General features: G+C 41.4%; 1 protein-coding gene across 1 annotated transcript in view; it reads right to left on the bottom strand.

Moving 5' to 3' along the window:
• The window catches only part of THSD7A (thrombospondin type 1 domain containing 7A), a 199,460-nt gene that overhangs the window by 15,641 nt on the left and 167,933 nt on the right, over window positions 1–15,886 (bottom strand). Inside the window, exons 15-21 of the mRNA XM_057401831.1 lie at window positions 15,508–15,513; window positions 14,704–14,837; window positions 9,206–9,359; window positions 8,224–8,365; window positions 7,638–7,753; window positions 1,816–1,933; window positions 47–192 (exon numbers count right to left, since the gene is read on the bottom strand). Of these exons, the coding sequence (XP_057257814.1) occupies window positions 47–192; window positions 1,816–1,933; window positions 7,638–7,753; window positions 8,224–8,365; window positions 9,206–9,359; window positions 14,704–14,837; window positions 15,508–15,513 (816 nt within the window). The remainder of the gene's footprint in view (window positions 1–46; window positions 193–1,815; window positions 1,934–7,637; window positions 7,754–8,223; window positions 8,366–9,205; window positions 9,360–14,703; window positions 14,838–15,507; window positions 15,514–15,886) is intronic.

The raw sequence follows: 15,886 nt of genomic DNA, 5'->3' as shown, positions 1-15,886 counted from the left end.
CTAGATATACAAACTCCATAACTTCAAAGTCCTATATGGCTTTTACCTCTACTTTGCATGCAGACCATTGACTGTATTGCCATCGATAACAAGGTTTTACTGGACAGGGTTTGAATTGCTCCATCTGAGAAGGACAAGGCCTCCCATCACCCTGAAATGGCTGATTTATGGTCCTTCTTCTGATCATTTTTCCTGTAAATAAGAAACAGCAATATAACTAACAACAAAGTGGTTAGACTGATTTATTCCTCAAGATGCTTCTATTTTGGTGAAAAGTGTTGTGTTTGAATAAAGTAATTTTTTTCCACATTTGAAAAATTGGACTGTAAAGCAGATATATTGGCTCTTGTCTGTTAGACAGATTTATAGTTTCCAATTCAGACACTTTCAATTCTAGCATTTGTTTGTACTGCAAGATGTCTGATTAAGGATTTCAGATTGCTGTAACAGCAAACAAAAGTAGTAACTTCCTAGTTAAAAAGGTTAGGCAAAAATACTCTTTCTGAATGTGATTCTGGCTTCTCATCTGGAATTTGCTGCTAGAAGAGACCAATATGCCATGTTCTTCCCCAGTTTAATGCAGAATCATGTGTAGCATTATTGTCTGATTGCAGCATCAGAAGCAGCTTGCAACTCTCCCTCACTGTCTGTCTGGATAATGTGACATGCAGATTTTGCAGGAGATGGAGGATTCTTCACTCAGGCCCAAATAAAACTGCAATACAGTAGGCTTATCCAACATTAACCTTCCCTTCAACCAGGAGTAGCATGCTACCCAGCATCACCGAGATACAGGTTCAGTTTCAAATACTTGTATAACCAGAATGAGGAAGACATTTTTATCCTTTTGACAACTCTTGCTTCTTTCATCTTGCAGTGGGCATTATGCCATTATGCTTCATTATGGAGAGGTCATGTCATATAGCCAGAGATTTTTTTGTGTGCTAGAAATATTGGCAAAGTGCCTGCTCTAGAGATAGCACCTCACAAAGTCTTCCAAAAAAACAACACAGCTGTGGTATTTTAATCTATATATAGATAAATATAAAAACCAAGTCTGAAATAAGATGTATATATTTACATTTGTATACTGAGGCTTATAATAATTTAAGGCATTACACAGATTTATCTACATAACACCCAGTATTAACTGGCCAAAACAATCTTTAATTCCACATTTCAATCTGATGCATTTGGAATTGAACACCCTAATGATTGCGACATGCATGTTTTGCTGAGAGCAAGCTACACAAGCCACAGTGCATCAGCAGAACTATATCCATCACCCAGACAGCTGTGTTCACAACAGCTAAATAGAAAAGTGTTTGCCAAGTACAGACTCATCATCCTCAAATTCACAGCTGCTCCAATGGAGATATCAGACAAGAAAAAGGATTTTACTAAAGAGTATTGGGGAAAAAAAAACAAAGAACATCAATGAGCAGAAATCTTCCTCAACTTTATTGTATTTGCATGGGTAGTCACTGGGTTTGTTAGATGGTTATTACTTACTGAAAAACAGCAGTTACTTTCAAATTCCTGCCTAATAGAAAAATTACAGCTTCAAGGATTACATGTGAGGTTGCCATCATCTGTTAAAAATACTGAAACTATTAAGGGCCAAACTCTTATTGTCTTCACTGAGTACAGCCTCACTGAAGCATATTATTTCCATGAATTAAGGCTGATTTAAATCCCCATCATTTCCACCAGCTAGCTACATTTTCTAGTTCTATGAAAATAAGTATTATCGCTTTTATTAAAGAACAAAAAGAACCCCTCAGTCTTTAAAGTATGCCAAAGGTACATACTGACCTGTAAGGCCACACGTTTGAGAGCACTCAGACCAAGGGGACCAGTCAGAGAGCTGACAGTTCACAGGACATTCCACAACACAGGATGTATTCATTTGCCATGTCTTCTCCAACCCAAGCTAAAAAAAAAAAAACCCAGTGGTGAGCATAACACCCAGTCTGCATCACTAGTGCAGGCTGTGCAATTGGACAAGGTGAATTCAAGACAACTAAAAGCTTTAAGTAAGCGTGAAGTCACTACTAAATAAAAAGTAAAGCAATTAAGACATTGAAAAATCTCACTTCAAGACAGCCCTAATGCATATCCCGACTTTTAAATACATGCTTAAATCCTATTTTCATCAATTATTTTCCAAATTAGAGCCCATAAATGCAGGGTTTCAGCTCTACAGTATTACTTTATACATAGGTTAAGGACAAAGTACCAATAAGAAGCATCAATAACATATTTTGAAATAGGAATATAAAAATACTGAACTATCAGCAGCTATTAATGGCTGAATTCACGTGACACTAGGAGCCAGGTTCAAAACTAATAAAAGGAGGAGGATGCACTGCCAGTTTGTCAGAAGATGCTGCAGATGCTAAAAGTTTACAGGAGTTCAAAAGAGACTGAACAAGTTAATGGATGATACATCTGAAGGTTTAAACACACAGAATCCACATAGGGCAAATGCAGTCCAAGACATGAAAAAAGAGGTGAGGCTGAGAGGAGTAGATGGAACTTGTGTATGTCTGTCCTTCTTACTCTTCCTTAGGCATCTGCTTAAGCCTCTCGAGTTTTTCCTAATATGTTGTGCAAGTTTAATTTATATATATTATGCTACCCATTCTACTGTATGCAAAAAAATATTGACATTGATTTGTTTTTTTAAAAATATAACTTTGCATGTTTTTCTGAAATCACAGAATCATAAAACAGTTAGGGCTGGAAAGGACCTTAAGATCATCTAGTTCCAACCCCCCTGCCATGGGTAGGGACACCTCACACTAAACCATGTCACCCAAGGCTCTGTCCTGTCACTAAAGTCCCTAATGAAGAGTCCCTCCCCAGCATCCCTATAGGCCCCCTTCAGATACTGGAAGGCTGCTATGAGGTCTCCATGCAGCCTTCTCTTCTCCAGGCTGAACAGCCCCAATTTTCTCAGCCTATCTTCATACGGGAGGTGCTCCAGCCCCCTGATCATCCTCGTGGCCCTTCTCTGGACTTGTTCCAACAGTTCCATGTCCTTTTTATGTTGAGGACACCAGAACTGCACACAATACTCCAAGTGAGGTCTCACGAGAGCAGAGTAGAGGGGCAGGATCATCTCCTTCGCCCTGCTGGTCACGCTCCTTTTGATGCAGCCCAGGATACGGCTGGCTTTCTGGGCTGCGAGCGCACACTGAAGCCTGCTCATTTTCATTTTCTCATCGACCAACACCCCCAAATCCTTCTGTGCAGGGCTGCTCTGAATCTCTTCTCTGCCTAATCTGTAGCTGTGCCTGAAATGCTTTGCAAAATCAGAATTCCCTAACATTCTTAAAGTAAGAGCTGCAAATGCTGGAGCAATATGAGAGAAGGGAACACAGAAAATAGCCAGACTTGCATGTTTCCCAAAAATACACTTCGTACTGATCATTTCTCTTGGGGAGTCACTAACACTAACAAATGATGAAACACCCACAGGGAAGGAAAAGTAGTTATGGCCATGTTTGGAGACAGTACAGTGGTTAGATGGTCCTTTGGTCTGATCCTGTAAAGCCATTTATATGTTCTTATAAAATCCTGTGGTCCAGATCTTCCCCATCCAGGGAAGGAAAGAGATATTATCACTAATACACATAATAATATATGATGCAAGATGGAACACGCCTGATGGCAAAAATATTAGCATGACAATAATCCCTGCAGCCTGCACAGCTTCAGAATGAGTTAAAAGGATAGTCTGATTACATTGTGCATGACATAAAATGTGAAAGAAAATCAATCCTGACAATATGGAGAGCTTTCTGACATCAAAGACAGATCTTCACTGGCCCTCACCAGTGGACCTTGATTATCATTGAAGCCTTTCGGAATCCCAGGAGGCTGTGGACATCTTTAAGTAAATAAAACCCTCACATAATTAAAAAAAAAAAAAAAAAGGCAAACTAGACATTTCAAAACCTATTAATTTTAATGACTGGAAAGGTTAATGACATAAAACCAGCAGTTCAGACTTTAAAAAGGAAATAAAAACACTATTTCCCACTAAATGGAAGCATAGAGCAATAATTAGGCACAACATTAACATGTCCTCCATAAATACACTACAAGTAGTACTGGAAAGGTCTAACCCCGACAGACTCACCAAATCTTAAATTTGCATTTGCAGTACCATTTATTGAGACAAATGAGGTCCTGGACCTCTGTTCTGTTTTACACATCAAAGAATAAGTTCTTGGCTTTTCTCTGTGGTACAGGATAACAATTATGCAGCTATCACACACAGGCAACACATGAAACCTTTAGCATAATCTGGAATTTGGCTAATTGGGTAAACTAAAGAACTGTGTTTGAAGTCTACATTTGGGTCAAATCTTTTGAGCAAATGCTTTAAAGCTGTTTACAGAAACATGACTACTCTCTTTCAAGACTGGCTTTCTCAGCTGGACTTTGGTATCTAGAGAAGGAAAAGCCCAAGAGAGATATAAAAGTGAAGGGGTGAAAGCCGAAGGCCAGCTTACCCACAGTGATCTGCCATTTGCATGCTTTAGATACTGAAGTGCTGCTGAAATAGACCGGGGAAACAACTGTCAGAGGCTGCAAGTATTCTCACATATTATTTTCTCATCCTTCGCCTTCCTTGATGAACCACTATTCATCTTGAAGAACTTAGAAAACATTTGGAAAAGTGTTCAGTAGTTTCCTTAAGCATCTGTTCTGGAAGAGTCTCTGTTCTGGATGAACCTCTGTTGTGGTTTCTGATTCAAGAATGGCAAGTACCGAAGGAGTTATATCAAAAGCTAGATGAGCGCCCTGTACTGGTCACACATGCCAGGGGCAGCAGGCTGCCAGGCCAGCATGCTCTGCCAATCCTGTGATCCACAAAATGTATCTGTATTTGTTTATAGGAATGTTTGGCACTGCAGATTAACCTCTGCTGGAGGTTAATCATGTAATCTGTCAAGCGGACTATTTGCCATTGGAACAGAAAAGTTTGCCTCATAATGCAGACAAAACTGCTGGTTTCTAAGCTTTTCTCATCTTTAATTAAAGATAAGTGCATAAAAATAAGCCCATAAATGTGAATATAACCAGGAACAGCTTGCTTTAGGTGATACGATTTTCAAATACTCAAGGAAAAAACAAGCCAAGTTCTTGTGATGCGCTAATTTTGTAGATTTAGACAACAAGTAATCCAGTATTACTGTGTCTTGAGAGTTTGAAGGGAACTATGTTAACATAACGAGGACTTGGAAATAAGCTCTAGAAATTGATTCATCCTGGCAGTAATCAGGATGACTGGCTAGCTTCTTTAGCTGATTGACTGAAACAAACACAAGATCATACGGGCGCATTAGGAAACCAGAACACAGGGGCTTGGAAGAAATGCACGTCACTACACCGATGCTCACGCCTGGAGATGGAGATAGTCAAAACACAGCATGAAGGGTTGGGTTTGTTTTTTTTTTTTATATATGGCTTTTATTATTTTCTTGAACCACATATTGTATAGGAACGCAAATACCGCAATCAGGCATCTTAATTTCTTAGGGATCAGGACATGTTTAGCTATTCTGATCTCTCTTCTTTGCATATAATAGTAAGAATCATAGTTCTGTAAATGCAACTACAATAAATTTAACAAAACTTTTGTTTTATTCACACATCTGGGACAAAATTTTATGACAACCCAAAGGATATTCCATTAGCTAAGTTATTACAAAATTATTCCATCTTTCTCTTTGCATCAACTTTTCTATCCACATGCACCTTATTTTGAAATTCCCTTAATCTTTCTGCACTACCCTTATAATGCAAAAGACAGTAAAAAAACAAACCAAACACCATGAAGGATTATCTGTGATTAAATTACTAAGAAGTGAATAGTATGTATTCACATTTTGATGATTTCTTGGATACTCTCCTCTCATGACCTAGAAGGTCACAGAGTTGGCTTTTACATCTTCAGAGTGAAGGGTCTGGTAAAATCTCTAGAGCTTGGCTTTCTTGTTAATCAGGTTAACAGATTTTCCTCCTCACATTTATTGGATCAGCTTTTGACCTCACTGTACCCCTTCTTAATTCAACAAATGGTCTTAACAGTATGACTGGGGAGTGGACCAGAGCTTTCTACAGGACAATGTATCTGTATGATCTAGCAAATACAAGCAGCAAATAAGACACTATCACAGTGGTTAATGATAAAGCCAGTACCCCACTTTAGTGACATCTGTACAATTTGTTGTTCTGTACAAATGCTGTTCAAAATCTTTGGTTAATAACATGAATAATTTCTTGGCTTTATGGCAAAAGAACTTTTTCCCCCATAAAATTAAATAAAGCATATTTTTTTCTATTGAAATATTCATGTGGATGGATGATTTAAATCATGTCTTGGTACAAATTAATCAATATTGCAGTCTCCTACAAATAATCCGAGAGCCCCCCTTTTTTTTTTTTTGTTTTAACACATTAAGACATTAACACAATGCATTAATGCATTCATTCCCTTATTAACTTCAGAGAAGCTTGCTGATAGGTAGCCAGATCCTGAGTTTTTTCCTGAGATATAAATGATCAAGTTATGAGACTCGATGCTAAACCCAAAAGCTATGTGTGAAGGAAGAACTTGGGACAAAAGGTGCCTGTCTTTGCTAAGGACTTGTGGATTCAGGAGTCCAGATATCAGAGGGAATTGGAGTCAGATAGGTAGGTCAGACAGACCATTACAAAACTATAGTCCAAAGTACATGATGAGTTCCTGACTCCCTCCACTTGTCCTGAAACCAGAACAAGCAGCTACTAGCCAAGAAAGCTCAACAAAAAGGTGTGTTGGTACCAAAGCTGCTGTGGAGCTCACTCAGCCTTAGTCCCCCAATAAAAGTGATTTTATTTCTGTTGTCAAGGTGGCAAGAGAATGGAAGCCGAAATGAGCTCAGTTTCGTTCCATCAGAAACACGTGGGATTGCCTTTAATATAGCACTTGTGTTGTCTTCCCATTTTCCTTCACATTACTGACTCCATGTAACATTAGGACCAACACGGAGTGTCAGAAAACCAGAGCTGTCAAATCTTAAATTAGTTTAAACATTTGCCAAATGGCTCCTTCAAAATTTAAGGGCCCCTGTCTAATAGTTCTCCATATATGTTCCTATTTAATATTGCATTCATGCTGCACATTTTTTCATAACAGCTTGGGTATCTTTTGCATTGCACAGCTGGATAGAAGTTAGTATTCAGCACTGCTGCAGAATGGCACATGAGAAATATTTTCCAACACATTGAGTAAATGATTGATACTGGCAGCTGTCCAAGGTTCCATGAAGAAATTGTATGAAATTAGAATGATTAGTGTTCTGATTAAGATTTATTAACTTTATTCTACTTTATTAATTATTGTGTCTTTTCCTTCAGGACACAATAATTAGCATATGTTCATGGAGGCACTTAGAAATAACCAAAGGAAATTGCATAAAAATCCCTGTTGATGGCACAGTTCATTTCAGAGGTACTTAACAATCCATGAATAGTGTTGCAAAACATCTGGCAAAGATGGGTTACATGCTGTATAGCCCAGATGGCTCAACGTTAATTAGCACCATTAAAAGGGAGCTTACTCACAGGTACCCACTCACCTCTTCACAGTACTTTAGGTCAACTGATTTGCCATCACTGCGAACACAATCGAGCATCCGTGTTTTGATACCATTACCACACACAGCCTTCTCACTGAGCTGACATGTGCTCCAGTCTGGAAATAAGGAATTCATTAGCACAGCAGACATTTTAGGTAAAACTCATAATGATCCAGTCTCCTACCTAATTCTAATTCTGATGGCCTAAAATAATCCTCACAAGCAACTTTTACAAACCTGAAAGCTCCTGGAGCCCAGCTGCTACTCAGTTTTTGAAACATCCACTTTTACTACAAATAGTGGCACGTTGCCTTCTAAAAAGTTTGTAGTTGGTTTCATCTGCATGGAATTTCAGCAAATCACAAAATTACAGGAGAAATAAATTTCCTGGACATGCATGCACACTCCACCCAAGTTGCAAAGCCACAGTAATATTTTCTCTGGATCAAACAGCCTGAATCACTTTTCAATATAAGCTCCACAGCAACCTCCAGATAATAACAGAGAGCTGAAAAATCTGTCCTGCAAGGTGAATGGAAGTAAGCCATAGTCCCTGGCTGTCACTAAAGCATAACACCATAAATACCTGTCACATTGTAGTCATAGTGGTAGCAGTTTTTGTTCAAAGTGCAGACTTCTGTCTCGGTGGCAGCAGGACAAGACTTTCCACCATTTGGTTGTCTCAGGGATTCAGCTGACCTTTCACGGACACTACTTCCATTGCACGGCTTGAAAGGGAGGTTGGAAACAGCTTAGGTATTTTGGCCCCCTAAAAGCTTTCCATGCAACATTATAGCTGCCTTTTAAGTAATCAGTTTACAAAACACAAATATAAAACAATGGGCTCATGCTGTTGTGTAAGAGAAACTATTTCCTTGTTATTTCAGAGAGAATTTAGTCTGCACTTTCATCTTGGTATCACCCAGGGTGGAATATCCTCTAACTGGTAACCCCTTGGTACTTCTGTAACTAGTTCATATTTCAGAACGAGTGCTTTGGAACCATTTCACTCATAAACTAGATATTGTGATGCTCACTTTCCAAAATGCTGTAACATAGTGCATTGGAGCCTGAATACTGAGAGGTCTGAAACACATTTTTATGTTTGGTTTGCAGGTTTTTTGACATTTCTTTTTGAAATTCCTGACAGGAAGGGGAGAGAAGACCCAAAGTGATCTTTCTATGCTCAGTCTTAATCTACAGGTTTTATGCATAGCAGAACAGTGCCATTTTTAATACAGTGACTGCACTCCTATGGAGAGTCTGACAGCTAGGCTCAAAGACAGACTCACAAGCCACTGTCAAAGGTATTCCACCACACAGAACGTACCCCACACTTAAGAATGACCACTGGGGACGTTATAGGTTGTGTTTTGCAACACTTGCACTTAAGGGAAAATACTGGCACACTTTATTTGCAACCATCAATGACACTAAAGATGACAGTAAATACATATGTTTATGTATGTAATCACTACTCAATTCAGCATCTTTGCACAATACTTCATGTACACATTTTTTAAGTACCTCCTAAAGCTACAGATATTACATTTCGCTATACTGCTTACCAAAGAACATCGAGACCATGATCCCCATTCAGACATAACACAGTCCTCAGGACATGGTAGCGTGCACTTTCTAGCACCAAGCGGCATCTCTTCAGGATCACAGAGATAGTCCTCTACAGTGTCAGAAGGACCATCCGCAGTGTTTAGCATGCACCTGGAAAAAAAGAACTGCACATAAACTGCATTTGCCATAGATTATGTACAGCAACTCTGTTCCATAGTATTCTGAAACATGTTTAACATTTTGTCAGCACGTAACCATCCTAAAGTAATTGAAGTAACAGAACTAAGTATTGAGCCACGAGTATCCAAAAAAAGCTGAAGAGACAAAAACAATCCTCTTTTTTACAGTCAACAGGCATATAAAGAAATACACAGAATTTAGACCGTCCTTACCAATGATTGGCTGATAGTTTCTGGGCCGGTGATTTACTTGACATTAGCTTACCTCTAAGCCAGAATAATGCAAATCAGCTATAGTTTAGACATATTTTGTGCATGCTTCAACTAATAATTTTAAATCTAGACCTACTAAAACTTTTAAAATTTTCCATTATTAGTATTGATCCCTAATCTACATGGAAGCTTTTTAAATACTATTATATTAAATCAGGAGATGGAGGCCCAGTTAAAAGGAGAAACGAATATGCTTAGTTTTCGTTTCAGTCTTCACAGTATTTCCAGTGAAGTGGCATCTACTATTAACTTATCCCTTCCACCTGTCAGCAGAAGACCAACTAGTACAGGACTAGGATCATTCAAATTAAGAGGCATACATTTGTTTTCCAGAATTGCAAGACAAAAGCTCATACCAACAGGAAGCCTTTCACACATAGATAAGTATTTGGAGTTTCTTTAATTTGACTACATTATATTTTTACAACTGTCATGCATTATCAAACTAAACTTTTATTGAAACACTCTCTCTGTTCTAAGGTAAACACAAGAGATATATCAGGAGCATACAGATTTAGTACTTTAATGGCATTATGTGATAATAAACGAAAAGTTCAATGGTTTTTGACCCAAAGGGCTGAAACAATTTTTCTTTATCCTTGATGGTTAAAGTCTATTTTTCAACATAAACACTGATGAATTTTGACTTTTCATACTGGAGGGTTTTTAAAGAACATTCTTATGGGAATCTCTATATCAGGGAGTGTGAAAGGGAGATCGACTGGTGGAGTAACTCCCTGGCGTGCCAGTCGGAACGGTTCCAGGGAGATACCCCCCAAAAGGGGAAGGACCCCCTGCCTTCTCACACAGAGGGGGATGGCCCGAGACAGCCCCTGCCCTGTAGCTGTTGCGCAGAGGTAGGGGACCAAAAAGACGACGAGGGTTGGAAGCGAGTTCCTGTTCGACGTCGTGGGAAACCCTCCCCCCTTCCTGCCCTGCTTCCCCAGGTGTCCCTCCGTAATAGGTTCGAGGCCCTGGATCTTGAAGGAGAGGTAGGTGAGAATGTGGGGCAAGGCCAGCCCACAAGGCCACATAGGAAAAGGGGGTCGACTTTGCACCTCAAGACCACCTCTGTTAAGAAAGAAAGAAGGGTCATTGTAGTAGGGGATTCCCTTCTGAGGGGAACAGAGGGCCCGATATGCAGAGTTGACCCTCATCATAGGGAAGTGTGTAGTCTGCCTGGAGCCCGGATCAGGGATATCACCAGGGCGCTCCCCAACCTGGTGCACCCGACAGACTACTACCCGCTGCTGGTCTTCCAGACAGGTGGGGAGGAAGCTGCTTCCCGCAGTCTGAGGGGGATGAAGAAAGACTACAGGGCCTTGGGGCGGATGGTGAAAGAGTCTGGGGCTCAAGTGATCTTCTCCTCTCTCCTTCCATCTTCCACTGATGTGGGAAGGAATGGGAAGATTCAGTTCATGAACAATTGGCTTCGAGACTGGTGCTACAGGCAGGGCTTTGGATTCTTTGATAACGGCTGGTTTTATAGGGCACCAGTCTGGACAATGACAAGTGAGAAAGGTTTGTCTCACAGAGGCAAAAGGATGCTGGGACACGAATCAGCAGGGCTCATTTGGAGAGCTTTAAACTAGATTCGAAGGGGGATGGGGTTGTAGCTGGGCTTGCCCCAGTGGGGCAGCACTCCAGAATTAATGAAGACTGGGAGGCCTCCTACAATCCTAGGGTGAAATTGGTGTGCTCAGCTCGCTCCCTGAAATGTCTGTACACCAGTGCACGCAGCATGGGAAATAAGCAGGAGGAGTTGGAAACCTGTGTTAAGTCAGGAGACTAGGATCTGGTGGCAATTACAGAGACGTGGTGGGACAGCTCACGTGACTGGAATATAGTCATGGAGGGCTATGTCCTTTTCAGAAAAGACAGGCCAGCCAGGAAGGGTGGTGGGGTCGCTCTTTATGTGCGGGAGCAACTACAATGCACCGAGTTCTGTCCAGGGACAGATGACGAGCGAGTTGAGAGTCTGTGGGTGAGAATTAAGGGGCAGGCTGGCAGGGGGGATACTGTTGTAGGTGTCTGTTACAGACCACCAGATCAGGGTGAGGATGTTGACGAGGCCTTCTACAGGCAGCTGAGGGCGGCCTCACAGTCACAGGCCGTGGTCGTCGTGGGGGATTTTAACTTCCCTGATGTTTGCTGGAAGGACCACTCGGCAACCCAGCCACAGTCCAGGAGGTTCCTCCAGTGTATGGATGATAACTTCCTCCTGCAAATGGTGGATGAGCCGACCAGGAGAGGAGCGCTGCTGGATCTCATCCTCACTAACAAGGAGGATCTGGTTGAAGCAGTAAGGGTTGAGGGCTGCCTTGGCTGCAGCGACCATGAGATGGTGGAGTTCAGGATCTTGTGTGGCAGGACTAGTAGAATACCAAGTAGAATTGCAACCCTGGACTTTAGCAGGGCAAACTTTGGCCTTTTCAAGAAATTGCTAGGGGAAATCCCATGGGCAAGGCTGCTTGAAGGTAAAGGAGCCCAAGATAGTTGGTTGACATTCAAGGACTGCTTTTTCCGTGCTCAAGATCGGAGCATCCCGACACGTAGGAAGTCAAGGAAGAGGGCCAAGAGACCTGCGTGGCTAAATAGGGAATTGCTGGGTATGCTCAGGTGGAAGAGGAGAGTTTACAGGTCATGGAAGGAGGGGCTGGCCACTTGGGAGGAATATAAGGCTGCTGCTAGAGGATGTAGGAAGGCAGCTAGGAGGACTAAGGCATCCTTAGAATTAAACCTGGCAAGAAGGGTCAAGGACAGCAAAAAGAGCTTTTTCAAATACATGGCAGACAAAACTAACACCAGAGGCAATGTAGGCCCACTGATGAACGGGATGGGTGCCCTGGTGACGGAAGATACAGAGATGGCAGAGTTACTGAATGCCTTCTTTGTCTCTGTCTACTCTGCTGCAGGCCGTCCTGAAGAGCCCTGTACCCCTGAGACCTTAGATGAAGTCAGGTCGACGGAGCGGTTTGCCTTAGTCGATGAGGAATGTGTTAGAGATCAGTTGAGCAATCTGGACATCCATAAATCCATGGGTCCAGATGGGATGCACCCGCGGGTGCTGAGGGAACTGGCGGAAGTCATTGCTAGACCACTCTCCATCATCTTTACCAAGTCTTGGGAAACGGGAGAGGTGCCTGAGGACTGGAGGAAAGCAAATGTCACTCCAGTCTTCAAAAAGGGCAAGAAGGAGGACCCGGGTAACTATAGACCGGTCAGCCTCACCTCCATCCCTGGGAAAGTGATGGAACGCCTTATCCTTGGTGCCATCTTAAGGCATATCAAGGATAAGAAGGTTATGAGGGGCAGTCAACATGGCTTCACCAGGGGGAAATCATGTTTGACCAATCTCTTAGCCTTTTATGAGGAAATAACACGGTGGATGGATGATGGCAGAGCGGTGGATGTGGTCTACCTTGACTTCAGCAAAGCATTTGACACAGTCTCCCACAGCATCCTCACGGCTAAAATGAGGAAGTGTGGACTGGATGATCAGGTAGTGAAGTGGACTGTGAATTGGCTGAAGGAGAGAAGCCAGAGAGTTGTAGTCTATGGGGCTGAGTCTAGTTGGAGGCCTGTAACTAGTGGAGTGCCTCAAGGGTCAGTACTGGGACCAGTATTATTTAATATATTCATCAATGATTTAGATGAGGGAATTGAGTGTACTATCAGCAAGTTTGCTGATGACACTAAGCTGGGAGGAGTGGCTGACACGCCAGAAGGCTGTGCTGCCATCCAGCGAGACCTGGACAGGCTGGAGAGTTGGGCAGGGAGTAACTTGATGAAATATAACAAGGGAAAGTGTAGAGTCCTGCATCTGGGCAGGAACAACCCCAGGTTCCAGTATAGGTTGGGGAATGACCTGTTAGAGAGCAGTGTAGGGGAGAGGGACCTGGGGGTCCTAGTGGATGACAGGATGACCATGAGCCAACACTGTGCCCTTGTGGCTAAGAAGGCCAATGGCATCCTGGGGTGTATTAGAAGGGGGTGGTTAGTAGGTCGAGAGAGGTCCTCCTTCCCCTCTACTCTGCCCTGGTGAGACCCCATCTGGAATATTGTGTCCAGTTCTGGACCCCTCAGTTCAAGAAGGACAGGGAGCTGCTGGAGAGAGTCCAGTGCAGGGCAACAAAGATGATTAAGGGAGTGGAGCATCTCCCTTATGAGGAAAGACTGAGGGAGCTGGGTCTCTATAGTTTGGAGAAGAGGAGACTGAGGGGGGACCTTATAAGTGTCTATAAATATATAAAGGGGGAGTGTCACGAGGATGGAGCCAGGCTCTACTCGGTGGCAAACAATGATAGGACAAGGGGTAATGGGTACAAACTGGAACACAAGAGGTTCCACTTAAACTTGAGAAGAAACTTCTTCTCAGTGAGGGTGACGGAACACTGGAACAGGCTGCCCAGGGAGGTTGTGGAGCCTCCTTCCCTGGAGACATTCAAAACCCGCCTGGACACATTCCTGTGTAACATTATCTAGGTGTTCCTGCTCCAGCAGGGGGATTGGACTAGATGATCTTTCGAGGTCCCTTCCAATCTCTAGCATACTGTGATAACTGTGTGATATGCTACTGTGTGAGATCAGTTATGTATAGTGTTTCTAACGTTGTTCAAGCAAGGATTAAGACTTAAACCTTCTTGAAGTAAATGGTTACACTAAGAAAACAAGTGCTATTGCAAACAAAATTGTGTATGTAAGTGTGCCAGTTCATAAGCACTTGTGGTAGGGAAAAGAGAGCATTTAGCAGTTCACTGTGTGACTCATTCTGGACTTTCAAACTAAAGTCACATTATGGTTTTTTATTGAGATTTATAAATTGTGTATCATTTTGCAGATAGCCATTAAATACAACAAATGCCAACCAACCCAAACTCCATGTACTGCTTTACTTGCTCTTGTACAGTATCATGTGAGATTAATTAATTTTAATTAATTTGTTTGATTTGAGCTCTAGGATGAAGAGCAAGCATAGAAGACGCCTAGATCAGATTCAGTAAACATTTTTCTAAAGTGAAGGAGGAATAGTACTGTTTTACCTGACTTTCCTTGTTTGAACACCTTCTCCACAGTTCTCTTTTAAGTCCACATTGGTCACCTTGCAGATGCTCCAGGGCTCAGTAACCCATACGTACTGGCTGCAGTCACTATGGCAGGGAACTACCTCATATACCTGGAGACCACATTGTCAGTCAGTTTTGTTGTACACAAGTAAGATAAACATGCAACAGTGATCACACAAGAAAAGGTTAATGTGCTTTTTGGTAAGAGTAACAAATGTAAACTTGCTGACTGAGGAGCTGTAGTAATAATAAAGATATAATGGCTGCTAGAAAACTACAGAAATAACAAAATTCAGAAGCTAAGACATCTAATGACAGATGCCCTGGTTTTCTCTGCCCCCAAACCCATGCTATGCCATTTCCACGTAACTAACAAAATCTGTAAGTAGGCTAGCTCATGAATACACCTTTCAGAAAAATTATGCTAAAACTCTGTCAAAACTTTATTTCTGTCTTTCACATCTATCTTCAACTGTTGCATACCATTGTCATTAACTGTGGGGCTTTTGTATTTCTGAAGAGATGTAAGCACAAGGTGAGCTATACCAGTATGGGTTCACTTTATTTTTCATTATAGATATGTAAAATCACTGTAATGTATTTGCATACCAGCACCAGTATAATGTTAAGATTTGAATAAAAAATTGAAATAATGTCATATAGTAATTTATACAGTGCTCCATATATCTTCTCAACCATACATTACAAGAACAGACAACAAAAACATTGGAGAATAATCAAGAAGCATATGTTAAGGTTATCTCTCTAAGAAACTCTTACCTGAGCCTGATGAACATTTTTTCATGAACCCAAAAGAAAAAACAAAGATAAAAACAAAGAATGATTAGAGTGAAACATAAGTATTTAAATTGCATTAATTTTGCTTTTATTCAAATAATACTTTACGAATTCTTCCAAGCAAAACGCATCCTGTTTTTCCTCTTCGATCTCCCTTGCTGTCACATGGCATTTTTGCAAGTTTGCTTTTGGAAGAAAATAGAAGTTTATAAATGACAACTGGTGGGAAGAGACTGTGAATTTGCCATCCTCTTTTTCAGTCCCTAACACATGATAAAACTTCTTTCTCTTTTTGCCTGTAATGAGCATCAACTCTTCACACAGTAGGGAATGCAGTTTCCCTGAGACAAGGGAAAATCCT

Source organism: Pezoporus wallicus, unplaced genomic scaffold (genome assembly GCF_028554395.1).
Source record: "Pezoporus wallicus isolate ANWC-B61680 ecotype Strahan unplaced genomic scaffold, APGP_CSIRO_Pwel_v1 contig_7099, whole genome shotgun sequence".
In the NCBI taxonomy this organism is placed as follows: domain Eukaryota; kingdom Metazoa; phylum Chordata; class Aves; order Psittaciformes; family Psittacidae; genus Pezoporus; species Pezoporus wallicus.
Note: the sequence above shows the minus strand (reverse complement) of the source record. Positions and strands in the feature narration are given on the sequence as shown.